The sequence below is a fragment of the Malania oleifera genome, chromosome 12, assembly GCF_029873635.1.
Source record: "Malania oleifera isolate guangnan ecotype guangnan chromosome 12, ASM2987363v1, whole genome shotgun sequence".
Taxonomy (NCBI): domain Eukaryota; kingdom Viridiplantae; phylum Streptophyta; class Magnoliopsida; order Santalales; family Ximeniaceae; genus Malania; species Malania oleifera.
The window spans coordinates 75191034-75205941 of record NC_080428.1 but is presented as its reverse complement, the minus strand read 5'-3'; the positions used below and the strand labels follow the sequence as shown (position 1 = coordinate 75205941).

At 36.8% G+C, this 14908-nt stretch overlaps 1 protein-coding gene across 2 annotated transcripts in view; it reads left to right on the top strand.

Moving 5' to 3' along the window:
- Positions 1 to 14908, top strand: part of LOC131144335 (AP-1 complex subunit gamma-2-like) — a 58371-nt gene that overhangs the window by 5425 nt on the left and 38038 nt on the right. For both annotated transcript variants that reach the window (XM_058092910.1, XM_058092909.1), the window contains exons 2-6: positions 564 to 866; positions 1022 to 1163; positions 6950 to 7123; positions 8651 to 8830; positions 12613 to 12767. In XM_058092910.1, the coding sequence (XP_057948893.1) occupies positions 564 to 866; positions 1022 to 1163; positions 6950 to 7123; positions 8651 to 8830; positions 12613 to 12767 (954 nt within the window). The remainder of the gene's footprint in view (positions 1 to 563; positions 867 to 1021; positions 1164 to 6949; positions 7124 to 8650; positions 8831 to 12612; positions 12768 to 14908) is intronic.

Here is a 14908-nt window from a genome sequence, read left to right as displayed (position 1 = left end):
TATATATATAACCCTTCAGTATATTTTTTTTCTTTAGTTAAAAATGAACCTTCCATGAAAATGAGTATGAGTTTTCCTTCCAACCATTGTTATTTTTTATTATTATTTTTTTAAATATCAGCACCCATAGTGTTGAGGTGGTTGAGTGATGACTGCCAATTTGAAATTAAAATAAGATCTTTTTAACAATGGATAAACTAATGTCTTTGTTCTAGAGAAAAAGAGGGGTTGTGATCTGCCAGTGCTGGGTTGCAGCATGATTCATCTTTGGGGGGGGTGGTGGTTGCACATCATGTGGTTTGTTTAAATGAAATGTACCAAATAAAAATTTTTGATTAACAATAAATTTAGTTCTGTGAAAGTTTAAATTTTTTATCCAAAAAGTATATATATATATATATATATATGTATGTATGTATGTATATGTATAAATGTATATAAATGATTTTTTAATGCCATTTTTATCCAAAAAAAGTGTACGTTCTTTCATTGGTGATGGGCAATAAACCTGTGCTGTCAACTCTGAACACATTGAACTGTATGTGCTAACTGTTATTCTGCAGGGACATGATTCGGGCTATACGTTCTTGCAAAACTGCCGCAGAGGAACGTGCTGTTGTAAGAAAAGAATGTGCTGCTATTCGTGCCGCCGTTAGTGAAAATGATCATGATTATAGACATCGTAACCTGGCAAAGCTCATGTTCATTCACATGCTAGGTTACCCAACTCATTTTGGTCAGATGGAGTGCTTGAAGTTGATTGCAGCTGCTGGATTTCCAGAGAAGAGAATAGGTTATCTTGGTCTTATGTTGCTTCTCGATGAAAGACAAGAAGTTTTGATGTTGGTTACGAACTCATTGAAACAGTATCCAAAATTTCATGCATATTATCCTTTTTTTTCTCTTTCTAATTTTTTAAATTTTTTGTTCAATCTGTTCTACTTGGTAACTGATCTCATGAATACATAGGAGGAAGATGAACAATGTTATTGTCTTTTTGCCAACCTTAACTTGTTCGCAGAGATCTCAATCATTCAAACCAGTATATTGTGGGACTTGCTCTTTGCGCTTTGGGGAATATTTGTTCAGCAGAAATGGCTCGTGATCTTGCACCAGAAGTAGAAAGATTGCTACAATTTCGAGATCCAAATATTCGGAAAAAAGTAAGTATTTACTAAATGGTGTTTATGTCTAATGTGCTGCCAAAAATTGTAGTGTTGCATGAAGTGAATTGTTTTGTGGTTTTATTATTATTTTTGATAGCAAAAACAAAAAAAAGAAGTAAAACTCATTAATAGGAAAAGAATTTACAGGAGGGAGAATGAGACAACTCCCAAAAAAGATCTGGAATAGACCTGAAAAAAACAACTAAGAACAACAAAGAGAGAAAAGATCGATGAGCCCGCATGCTCCTCCAATCTCTTTTTAACTCCTGTAATCTAATCCCTCTGAAATCCAAAACCAACACACCCCAGTGAGGCCAAATACTGAATTTTATCCCAAACCAGCACCCAATTTAATTTCCTCCCAGAGAATATCCGAGCACTGTGCTCTAGCCATACCTCCCATAACATTGCAAATATGTCACACTTACGTAAAGCTGTCCTATCCTTCTTCCAAAGCTTGCAAAAGAAATGGCTAACAAGTAACAAGTCTTCCACTGAAGAAGGACGTACCCAGCTCTCCCCATAATACCGTAAAGCTTATTCCAAATCATCCAAGCAAATTCACAGTGCAAAAGAAGATGCGAAGCTGTCTTGGAGTTCTTCTAACAAAGCACACATAAATCAGGGGAGAGAGCCTTCAAAGGTTTTCTGATTTGCAGCAAGTTATTAGTATTTATTTTACTAAGCACAACTAAACAAGTGAAAGCCTTAATTTTTGGGGGAGACTTGGCCTTCCAAGTAGAAGGATAGACCAGAATGAAGAATTAGAAGAGATCAAGAATTCAAAAAAAGATTTGCAAGAATACACTTCCGACTGATCCAAAGACCAAGAAAGAACCTTCCTCCCTGAAGAAGCTTACTCCCATGCAATAAAGATAAACAAAGAAGACAACTCCACGATCCGCCTATTGCTAAGAGGTCTCCTAAAATGGAGATTCCATCATTCCAAGAAACCAAAGGACTGCTCAGATCCCCAACAAAGAAAGATATGACTCTATTTTGCTCAGAACTCAAAAGATAGAGATGAGGGAAAGAAGTGGAAAAGGAAGCCTTCCCAGCCAAGGGTCTTTCCAGAAATAAATATGTGAACCCTTCTTTACCTCAAGTTTAGTGTGAAGGGTGAAAGAAGGATAAATCTGAGAAGACAAAGGTCCCTCATTAAGCTATCAAATGATCAAAATAACGATGAATAGAATTTATACCTGCTTGAGCATTATCAAGATCTGGTGGAAAACAATCTTTTTCAAGACTTCTGTTGGATCATTTCTAAAATTACACGTATTTCGGGCCCCTTCCTCTCAAGATCTCCACTGTTCTTCAGAAAGCTGTTTTGATTATTCTCTTATTCAATAATGGGGAGAGAATTGGAAGAAGAAGAGAAGAAAATGAGGAGAAGAGGAACAGAATAGAAGAGAAGAGAGAAGAGGCTGCTGGGCAGCAAGGACAGAGCAGAATATAGAGAGAATAGAGAAAGAACAGGAAAGAACAAAGATGGGGGAGGCAGAAGACCTAGTTACGATAGAAACATCTAAAGTTTTCCATTGGTGGTTCTCCAGCAAATTCCCTTTGTTAGAGAAAACTCCACCTTGAGTTTTGTAATGACATTGTTACTTTAACTCCATGAATGGGAACAAAGTTGACATTGTAGGCAAATCAGGAGGAGGCTCAATCTGCATTGCATTGTCAATCACCATTGCATTGTCAATCCTCCAACTGCAAGTCGCATAGAAGCCTACAATGTCCTCTGATAAAATAGCAAGTCCTCCAAACGAGAAATTTTATCCAAATCTATTGACACCTCAAGCAAGTATTGTCCATATTCTAGGATGATGGACAATGTTTCATTATATTTTGTTTAGGAAAATGTAGAGGGAGAAGGCGGGTTGGATGCAGGCACAAGTTTAATGATTAAGGAGAAATTATCTCAAGGGGATTTTCAACAAGAAGTTCCTTGATTAAAGAATTTTTAACAAACGCAGGAGCAACCAATTGTTCCTGACTATTTGGGTTAGAAACAGAAAATTAAGGTTGGAGGGCTTGGCAACTCGTCTTGATGTTTGTTGCAAGTCACAACCACCTAGTTTAGAGACAAGTTAAGGTCTATCTCAGGTCTAGAGGCTTCGACAATGTTTAGCATCACTAAAGACAAGTCATCGACCTTTTTTTTTTTTTTTTTTTGAGAAGATTCGTTACTTATGTCCACGGAAGAATCAAAAAATTGTTCACTAATAATATGCAAATCATTAAGTAGTTGTGAGGCTCAGTTACACAACATTGCATGGGGCGCCTATGATATTTGATTGTTTATCCTCAACAATTTGAGTTTTCCCTTGAGCATCTTGGGAAGATCTAGGAATACCTTGTGACCATGGAGAAATTGATCTAGACTCATGAAATTCTTTAAGATAGGAAGTGATGTATTGGTTTGGTAGCTGGAGAAATCTCTCAGCTTCCAAAGCCATGTGGTAAGTGTCACGACCTGCTCTTTTATTTTTTCCACATATTGTTTTTATAATATCATCATACAATCAATATTACATATCCCACAATCTAGCTCAGCAGGTCACCATCCACCTGGACCCGTGGGTACCAAGGATATAATAAATCATACAGCAGAAGCCTACGCTGCAGGAAATATAAAATTATATACATCTCATCATAATGTGCATAACATATATTAGAGTACTACAACCATTAACTCTCAGTATTTACAACCCAAAAATAAATCTAGGGACAATTCCTACAAAATCTAACTGTCCCTACCAAAACTTACCCTTCGCAGAGGGCAGATAAACAACACTAATTCTGCGGGGCTTTTCCCGCTCTCCTATCCGGGACTCCTGAAAAGTTAATAAAATTTAGGGTGAGACACCTCTCAGTAAAGGAAATAAACTAATACTAGTGTGTGGCAACATGAGTAATTTGTGTTCAACATATATCATATATATATAACACATTTGGTACTGTTTCATCAAATCTGGGAAAATGTATATATATAAATCAACACGGCAGAACATACTGTATTTTCATAACATATCTTAACTCATGTCATAATAATAATAATAATAACATAAAACAATCCTGGTAGGTTAGCTGGTTGTTGTCATGTATTACCCCCGCACGACTGGGTTGTGTGGCCCGAAGGCGAGACCTGACAATGGTTGGCCGACCACTGTCAAGTCGATAATCTAGTCTGTAGGTCCGATGGGTCTACCCAGACTGGTCCATACACCAGGGGCGATAACAACACACTCCTCAAACATAACCACATCGATCGTCCAATCTCATACCACTCCGTACAGCGGCGTTAACACAGATATCATGATCACGGGGACCATGGACACATAGCAACGGTACCGTGCAAGTGCTAGCTTAAACCAAGCCAACCAGGTTCTGATATCATATACATATATTGAAACCGTGATACATAAATATCTCATATCATTTATTTTCACATCAATCATATCATTTCACATATATACATGTATTATGAAAATCATTGGCCCGTACGCCGGTATTACACATTTTATCATAGTTCGGCCCATACGCCAGCTACACATAGCACAGCCCGTACGCTGGCAAACAGTAATCACATAGCACGGCCCGTATGCCGGCAAATCACATCTCATAGCACGGCCCGTACGCCGGCAATCACAGTCACATAGCACGGCCCGTACGCCGGCAAATCACATAGCACGGCTCATACGCCGGCAAATCACATCCATATATATATATATGAAAACATCTCGGCCCGTACTCCGGTTTTCCATCGTAAAAATCCATCTCATCCACATTCCCAGAAAACAGCATTTCATAACATTTTAACTCATGCCACACAGTAGATTTTCCACATATTCAACATACGATCATTTTCACAGTATTTTGCAAATATGAGATATATATACATAATCATATACATTTTCCATAAATCAAATTATAGCTATATATATATATATATATATATATATATATATAAACATTTTCCAAAGCAATATTAGTTTAGTTTATTCCCTTACCTGATTCCTGGAAAGCCCCTAATAAAACTGCCCCGCACCCGCAGGGTTCCTAACTTAACATCCTAAAAATGAAAAATCCCAGAATTAAAGTTCAGTATTTCGAAGCGCACAATATTTTCCTCAACTGCTAAAAACCCAAGTATTTGGTAGAAAGGTTTCACCCAAAAGCATTCAAGTTTAACACCTGAGGGGTTTCCTGACCAATACTCCGAAACTGAAAACCCCCAGTATTAAACTTTAGTATTTTCATATGCACAACATTTCTTATAACTAGCGCAAAACCAAATATGGCTTTAAAAGCCTTACCTCAACTCTGGGATGATTTCCAACTAACTTTCTCCCACGATCCGCTCCCAACAGATTTGAAGGGAACTCTGCCAGGAGCGTCGTGGTGACTTCGGATTGTCGATCTGACGATTGGTGGGGCCGAAAACGTAGAGAGAAGGGAGAGGGAACCGTAGAGAGAGAGAGAGGAGAGAGAGAGGTTTCGTAAAAAAATAATATTTCTCCCGGATTTTTCCTTCTTATAAAATAGGATTTCGTCGATGAGCCCGACCTTCGTTGACGAGTCCTTCACAAATTTCATCGACGAAATCCACTCCTCGTCGACAAAATTCAGTTAGCTCAAAAACCCCTCCCGGCATTTTTTCGTCGATGAAGCCCTGTGTTCGTCAACGAATTTTCTTAAGCCTTCGTCGACAAAACCCTGTGTTCGTCGATGAAGTTGGGCAGCTTCCTTCGTTATTTTATTTTGTTTCCATTCCCTTTTCTTCTCCTTCCAAAATGCATCCGCGTTCGTTGACAAAGTCGACGGCTTTCTTCTGTTTCCGGTCTCCATTTCCTTACCTTTATTATTTAAATACCATTCTAAATTCGGGTCGTTACAGTAAGCCTCGGATAGAATAGTGGAACACGATTGAATTTGAACATATATATACCTTATGATTTCATCCCTCAACCCTTCTTGCATAATCACCCTTCTAAGGTTCCTCACTAAGAGCACATTGATACATGAGGTCTCTAAATTTAAGGCAATAATAGGTGACACTAAAAGAAATTTGCCTAAGACTACACTGTTGGTCCACTAGTTGCTCCTTGTAAGAATGTGAGGGCATACTTTTCCTTTAGAAAATATTTTTTTTTTTGAGATCATGTGGCAACAAGAGGTTCTCCACGATAGTATTAGTCCCTTTCGAGTTTTTGCCAATATTGCTTCGCTAAACCAAGAAGTTTTGATTTAGCTAAGCAGAAACTCTCGTGATCAGATAGTCCATACCAAATCAAATAAAATAATTCTCTATGTCATCCAACCAATTTAGGAAAACATGAGAACTTGAACAACCATCAAAATAAGCACACCTAGGTTTCATCAATTGTTGAGAATTAGCTAGCTGGGAGCTAGATATGTGGGATTGACTCATCAATTTTTATTAACTATTATTTTTTAACCAGAGAGTAAAAATATGGACTAATGCAAATTCAGACAAGCACCAAATAGATAATTGAAAAAGATTATCATTATCCACTACACTATTCTATCCGTTTCACTTTCTTTCACTTGCTGTGTTATGCCAGAAATACCTTCTTTGAAAAAGATTAAGTTAAAATGCTGCATTTTTGTTTTTTGAACTTTCTTGACAGAAAATTTTTATTTGAACCATGCATATTTTTGCTCTATAGGATAAGTTGAAGTTTCCTTCTCTTTAATTTGATCCATAAATTCTTATCTTTCTTCTTTGTTTATTGACTGTACTCTTTGTAATGCAGGCAGCATTATGTTCTATAAGGATTATAAGGAAAGTCCCAGACCTTGCAGAAAATTTTATAAATTCTGCTGCTTCCCTGATTAAAGAAAAGCACCATGGAGTTTTAATTACTGGGGTTCAGCTTTGTACAGATCTATGCAAAGTCAGTCCAGAGGCCCTTGAATATTTTAGGAAGGTAACTGGAGGCGTGTCTTTATCATCATATTTGTCTATATATTAGTTTAATAATGCAAGCACTTTTGTGGGATTTTGAAAATTTTGAAGCTTCTTTGTTAGCTTTGTGCAGAAAAAATTCCATGAATACCTGTTTCTGTTTTATTTGGAGTTCATGCTAGCATATACATGTGTATAGACAGGATCTGGAGAATTTTTCATTTTGTGACTGGTCAACATCAAACTAGGATAGACCTAAACATGCGAAGATGCTTTAAAGATTGGAATTTTTCATCTGGCAAATTTGATCCCCTGACTTATTTTAGTTTGTAGCCAGCTTGATGTGACTGGGGCTACAAGGCAGCGCTTAAACCATAGCTTTGCTGCAGGAAATTTAGTATGTGGTTGATGCTGAAAGTGCTTTTGATTATTATCATATGATGTTGCACATGCTTAGGACATATTAACCTCCGTGTGTGGATGTATTGTGCTGACCTTGAATTTAATGATTAATCTTGAGTATAAAAATATATATTCTTCCACTTTGCTAATGTTAATTATGGTTCATGTCCCTTGATATGGGTCAAATTAGATGGAGAATTTTCACATTAAATTTATTTCTTCTCATCTAAACACTTGTAGCTTCAATATAAACTGTTCTTCAGGAGAATTAGTCAAATGGAGACTTTATTGAATTGTCAAACCCTTTAGAAAAGATGAGGAATAAAAAAATTGCAAATAATTCAAAAGAGAGATAAAAATAGAAAGATTTTGTATACTTTGATTCTAGCGGCTTTTGGAAAAGGTTTCAAGGCTTTTTGCATTTAAAAATAGTGGCTTTTTAAAATTATTAAATAGTAGGGTTTGATTGGGAACCAATTGGATCTGGGTTGGATGTGCATGCTTACTGAATTGTGAATTGCTGATTTGAATCGAGAATTGTAATATTCATGATCAATTCTTTCCTACTTTAATTTTCTTGTTAAATTTGAACTGAATGCTAGTGAGTTGAATCAAAAGTGTAATTCATTTTGATAACTATGCTGTGCACCACTCCTTGTTGATTGTAATAGAACAGAGTATGTTAGATTGTGCTCTGAACATTATGGGAATCACTTGAGGGTTGCAGCAGGCTTGGTTTTGGGGGAGTTCTGGGCTTGGAAGGGTATTCTGACTACTGAGAAAGGAACATGATTGTTGACCTGATCCCCTTTACTGTTTTTTGGCTTGTCGGAAAGGAAAGGGATATGAGGGCTTTTGAGGGAGTGAAAAATTCTCTCAATACGGTAAAGGATATGTGGCTTACAACTTTGCTTTTTTTTGGGAGGGGGGGTGGGGGTGGTGGTGGACATAAAATAGTCAATACTCAATCATCAAGCTGAAATTGATTTTGTTGATGTAATTTCATTTAAATTCTTTTCTTTTATTTGCAGCTCACCCCCTTGGTTCTTCTCATTATGGATATCTCTTTGCTTATTAAGAAAATATTTTCCACAGGAAATTACTAAATTTATATTGTGATGAGAATTTATTTTTACTATGACTATAGAAGTGCACAGAGGGAGTGGTCAAAGTTCTAAAGGATGTTGTGAACAGTCCATATGCGCCTGAGTATGACGTTGCTGGAATTACAGATCCTTTTCTCCACATCAGGTTGCTTAAGCTTTTGCATGTATTGGGCCAAGGAGATGCTGATACTAGTGACTGCATGAATGACATTCTTGCTCAGGTTGGCAACCCTCTCCTAAGCTCTACTTTGCTATCAAATTCATGTTAGTTTAGATGCCATTGTTTAATTGTTAGCAGTTTGTGCTTTGGTAATTTATTTAACCAATCATATACTTCATCTTTATAAAATGCTGGCTGTTTTTTTACTTCATATAGTTGCTTACCTTGCATTGTTTCTCTTCACTGTTAGAAGCAGAATAAAATGAAAATATTCATGCATATAGCCAATCCTCCCATAAAATCTTTGCCATACTGGCTTGGTTTCTGTTTCAATTTCTGGTGGTATTTTCCTGAAAATTGAACAGACCTTTATTGAAATTACAAATTACAAATCTACTTGAAATGCATGCAAGTAAAAAAAATAAAATTTAGTTCGAATTTAAAACAGTGAGAAAGGAAATATCTGTAGTCTTTATAAAAGACAAATTGTGCACTTCTCCCAAAACATGGGTTAAAGAAAAAACAGCATGCTTGCAGCTTTGATTTTCCGTGGTACTCTCGAGAACTTTGAGAACTGTCTTGTGTTAAAATTGCAAATGAGGTTCAGCTTCGTTTGGCACCACCTATTGATAGGTATTGAATCAGAAAATGTACTTAATAGATACTGAATTGTTTTTTTTTTTTTTTAAATCTTGTTGAGGACTCTTGGGTACTAGCTTTAGTGAGGGTTGAGAGGGGTTTAGATTTATGAAGAAGTTGAAAGATCTCAAGGTAGCAATACCATAGCATTGGAGAGTTGGGAGAAGGAATTAGATTTAAGTGGGCTAAGGAGGGGGATTGTAGCACTAGGGTTACGTTTGGTTTGCGAATGCCTATTCCTATTCCCTTGATTCCCAAAATTTAAACTATATTCCATCTTATTCCAAGAAATAGTTATTCCGCTGAATCAAACGAGCCATAGATTTTTTCATAGAGAGGCTGAAGGTAGATGCCCCATTTTTGATATTATGTTACAGGTTTGGTTGGAGAGAGCTTTTCAGGAGGAGGGGAAAAAACAAGCTCTGTTTAGTATGGATAGGGAAAAAAGCTCCAGGCCTGGGTGGGTTTGATTTAGCCTTATTTTCACAATTTTTGGGATGTGGTTGGGGCAGATCTTTTTAAGGTTTATGAGGAGTTGCATGCTGATGGGTCATCTCTGAAGAGTATGAATTGGTCTTTTCTCACCTTAGTTCCCAAGAAAGGTTGTTCTGTTGGAGTTGGTGATTTTAAGCCTATTAGCTTGATTATGAGTGTTTATAAGATCATTGCTAAAGGTTCTAGCTGATAGGTTTAAAGAGGTAATTGGAGTACCGTTTCGAGTTCTCAGATTGCTTCTGTGGGTGGTAGGTGTTTCTTGGATGGTCCTTGTAGCTAATGAGGAGTTGAGGATGTTAGAAGGGTATAAGAAAAGGGATTTAATTTTAAGATTGATCGTGAGAAAGCCTTAACAGGGTTAGCTGGCTAGTTTTCGATAGGTTTTAGATGGGAAGAATTTTGGTGCTATATGGAGAGGCTGGATTGAGGGTTACCTCTCTTCCAGTTTCCACTTGCTTCTCTGTTAATGATAAACCTAAGTCCTGGTTTTCAGCCTTTACAGTTGTGAGGCAAGGGGATCCCTTATCTCCTTTTTTGTTTATTTTGGTTGCTGATGTGTAAGTAGGACTGTAGAGAGGTGTGATCGTGTCTCATATGCAGGGCATTGCTGTGGGTCGAAAGGTGTGATCGTGTCATATGCAGTATGCTGATGGTATGTGGATTATAGGAGCTTTTTGTGTAATATTATCACTCTTCTGTCAACCTTTGAGTTAGTTTTATGGCTTAACATTAATTGTAAGAACAGTCTTCCTGCAATTAATTTGAGGCCGGAGATGACTTCTAGTTCGGCGTCTCCTGTGGGGTGTGTGATTTTGTGGTGGCCTTTGTCCTACCTACGAGTCCCTTTAGGAGGGAACCCCTTGTTTGCTAGGTCTTGAGATCTGGTGATCACTCTAAAAGCTGTGGTTAAGGTTTCGGACACAGTTTTTTGTATCCGAAAGTGCAGGAGTACACAAAATTTGCGTTTGTACAAGTGCTTTCAGAAGTTTGTTTTTGGAACATTTCCATAAGCATTCCTAAAAATTACAGGTACTAGGAAATGATATTAATGTGTTTCCCGTGTTTACGGACACAGCTTTCTGGATGCAATGAAGATGCAGGGTATGTGTGTAACCTATTTTTTAAATAATAGTATCAAAAATGATAATAATACTACTGATAATGATAATTATGAATTATTAGTTGTATTGTATTAACAAATTGCTGCTTGGATCAACCTTAATCAAACATAGTTCCACTGTTTTCATTTCTGGGAACAATTTTGAAAACAACTAACAAATGGATTTTTGAGTATAAAAAATACATGACACAGTCCCTTGCTTTCATTTTCTAGATGGATGGAAGTGTGCACTCTTCTGCCTAGATTTCCCTTAATTTATTTCAGGCATCTCTCCACTCATTCTTTTTATATTCCTTTCTTTTTTTAAGACCCAATGGGAGTTGGGAGGGAGTTGGTGGGTCTAGGGAGGAGGTTGGCTTGGGTCTCGGCAAAAGTGCTATGCATTTTAGAGGCGATTACGGGTGACACACAGACACACCCTTTTTTAGAATCTTCTTAGGATTGTGTGGAATGTTTACTGTGCATTTATGCAGAAATTTGTGGGGGTACTTGATCCAAATTAAAAGCCAATAAGAGGGTTTCTTTGTTTTGAAGGAGATGGTAGGCTTCTACAACTTTGAACTGAAGCAATTGAGGAAAAGGGAGAGCTCCATATATATATATATATATATATATATATATATTTCAGTATTCACCAAGAACTTCACATTCTGGGGCATGAGGAGCTTTGGACGTAGATTACATGTGCTGTGCACGTTCATGGGATATAAATAAGGGAGGAAGTCTTGCGGGTTTTTGGGGAGGGGGTGTGTGTGTGTGTCTGTGTGATGCTTAAATGATTCTGGAGGTTAATAACTCACAAGGGTCAAGTTGAACTATATTGGTCTGAGGCCCTTAATTGGTGTTTTTTTACTTTAGGCATATGATAATGTTTCTAAAGAAATCATATGGTGGGTCATGGGTGTTAGAGAGTAAAGACCATAGAAAGATATTGTAATAGCAACAAAATGTTGAATGAATGTATTTATATGATCAAGGATTTGTTATAGTGTGAGAACAGCGTAGGAGAAAGCCAATATATTTTTCTAGCTTCACCTTGGCTCTGCTTTGGTGTGTTCAAAGTGCTGCTTTTGGTTAGACGCAAAAAATTATAGGGATTTGCTTCATTTGTAGAGTCTTGTTTTCTTTTTTGCTTTGTTTGATTGAAGGGAATATCTTGTCCTCCTGTCAAGCCTTTCTATTATAGTATGTAAACAGGGTTGGAAGGCAAGCTTGGCAGTTGCCCAAAATATGTAGGAGATGCCTACTTAGGTTTTGCTTTGGCACCCTAATATTTGCTCAAGTAAGCTACAAAATGGGAGTGATCTAGAGTGTGTGACAGTGGGCACACATGAAGTTTTTAATCTGTTTGCAGATTTGAGTTTACACATACTATTTATGATGCTTTTGAGAATTAAGTATTTCTCTTAGGATTGCCTTTCTTTAAAATGCATCCTGTGCATAATCCCTTTATTACTTTGCTTGTATGTCATATTGGATTTGCAATAGTTTTCTTAGGTCAATAATCTATGCCAAAGGCAGTATGCTGTTTGAACATGACAAAGCCTACCCGTTCTGTTTATTTTCTGATTGCAACATTTCATTTGCAGGTGGCGACAAAAACAGAGACAAACAAAAATGCAGGGAATGCTATTCTTTACGAATGTGTTGAAACTATCATGAGTATTGAAGATAATAGTGGCTTGCGAGTGCTTGCTATCAATATTTTGGGTAGATTTTTGTCAAATCGTGACAACAATATCAGGTTTTTTCTTTTTTCTTTTTTAAATTATAAACTGGCGATTCTTGTCAAACTGTGACAACAACATCAGGTATTTTATCATAAACTGGCCATGGGCACCTGCTACGTGTGTGCTGAACACCCCTGCATTTACGGTTTTAAGAGAGATAATTGGAGGGCGGTTAGTTTTTATTTTTAGGTGGGGGGGGGGTATGGATAGTTTTTTTTAAAAAACTTTTATTTTATAACAAAAGAAGAAATATTGAGAAAGAAAGAGTTTACATCCTAGGTGAGGGTATAAAATTTTCAAATCATTTTAAATTAAAAATTTAAATATAAAGTTAAAAATAAATAATAACTAACAAGAATTCACCAAGACTCCTCTTTAAACACTGTCCATCATAATTCACCGAACACTTCAAATTTAATAGTTCCCTCTGGCCCTTCTTCTCCTTGCGTTTACCACCATTGAGAAGAGTTTTGTTTCCTTCAGAATCAGACAACTGCAAGTCTAATTTATTCATGAAATGTTGAGCTTCTAGATCCTTCCCAGAAATCTCCTAGACACAAGTGGAAAAAATTCCATCCTTACACATGTGCTTCTCATCTATTCCATCTTTTTCAAAATTATTAGTCCCCTTCAATTCTTCCATTGGAGGTGGCTGCACATATGATAAATCCCCACTTAGATCAGATGAGTCAGAAACATAACCATATCTATTTCTCACCCAAAAGCAAACTTTCATCACTATCAAAGTCACTAAGGACTTCACTGTCATTATCCTAGACTTCCCCTCCGTTTATTCTTTTCCTTGCCTTTGCTAGCACTGTCACTTGTATTGCCGTTCTGAATATTTGCCCTTTTGTACACCAGAAATTATCTTGCTTCTCTTCAAACTTTTTCCTCTTTTCAACAGCCATCTGCACTGCCTTCTGATGAGCATAGACCTTTTGGCCTCTTAACACTAGATTTTTGCCCCAAAACTATATTCTCCCACTGAATCTTTCCCATGCAAATTTTTTAGTTCTTTGTAAACACCCGTCTCCCCTGCCATTGCTGAAGCCCCACTGTTAATTCTCTCCTCGACGTGGATTTCCTCTCCTTATAAATGTTTAGAAGCGCCAATCAGACTCCCTAGTTGTTGAAAACTGTTGAAGTATTTGGTGAATTGAAGGACCTAATCACAGCGATAGGTCTCTCCCTCTACTTATAATAAATGTCAAGTACATATCAATGATTATAAGACCCTTACTAACTCATGCTTACCAGCATAACACTAGCTCATATTAATAATGCTAAATGAACAAAATAAATATTAACACTTTCCCTCAAGCTAGAGCAATATATCATATGCTTCTAGCTTGTTACAAATGAATTTAACATGAGCACCCCCAAGGCTTTAGTGAATAAATCATCAGGTGCAAATCAGACTTCACATGAGTGGTTTTAACGAGATTTTGCACTTTTCTCCCAAACAAAGTGTTAATCAACTTCAATGTGTTTTTGTTGCTTATGGAAGACTGAGTTAGAGGCAATATGAGTAGTGGCTTGACTATCAAACATCAACTTGATTCATTGAGCATGTGGAAAATTCAGTTCTTCCAACATGTTCTTCAACCAAACAAGTTGATATGTAGTGTGAGTTAGGACCTTATGCTCTAACTTAGCACTTGACCTAACCACCTCAATTTGTTTCTTACTCTTTCAAGAAACCAAATTACCACCAACAAAGCTATTGTACCCAATTGTGGATCTTTGTAAATGGTTTGAGGTTTAGGGTTTGGTTTGGTATGCACTTAGGGTTTAGGTTAGATCTTGCTTTATTACCCTTGAAGTACGTGAATTGAAGGACCTAATCACAATGATAGGTCTCTGACTCTATTTATACTAAAATTGAACATATGTCACGTGCGTTGCACATGATTGTATGTTAATGATATTGTCTAAAATATTTTTATAATTTTAATAAATTTTAGATTTATTTTAAACGAATTAGTAATATATTGTCATAATTTAATTTACAACAACAACAACAAACCAAGCCTTTAGTCCCACTAGGTGGGGTTGGCAACATGAATCCTTTTTTGCCAATTTATGAGATTATGGACAATTTCCTTCAACAAATTCAAGGCTGTTAACTCTTTACTCATTATCTCATTTCAAG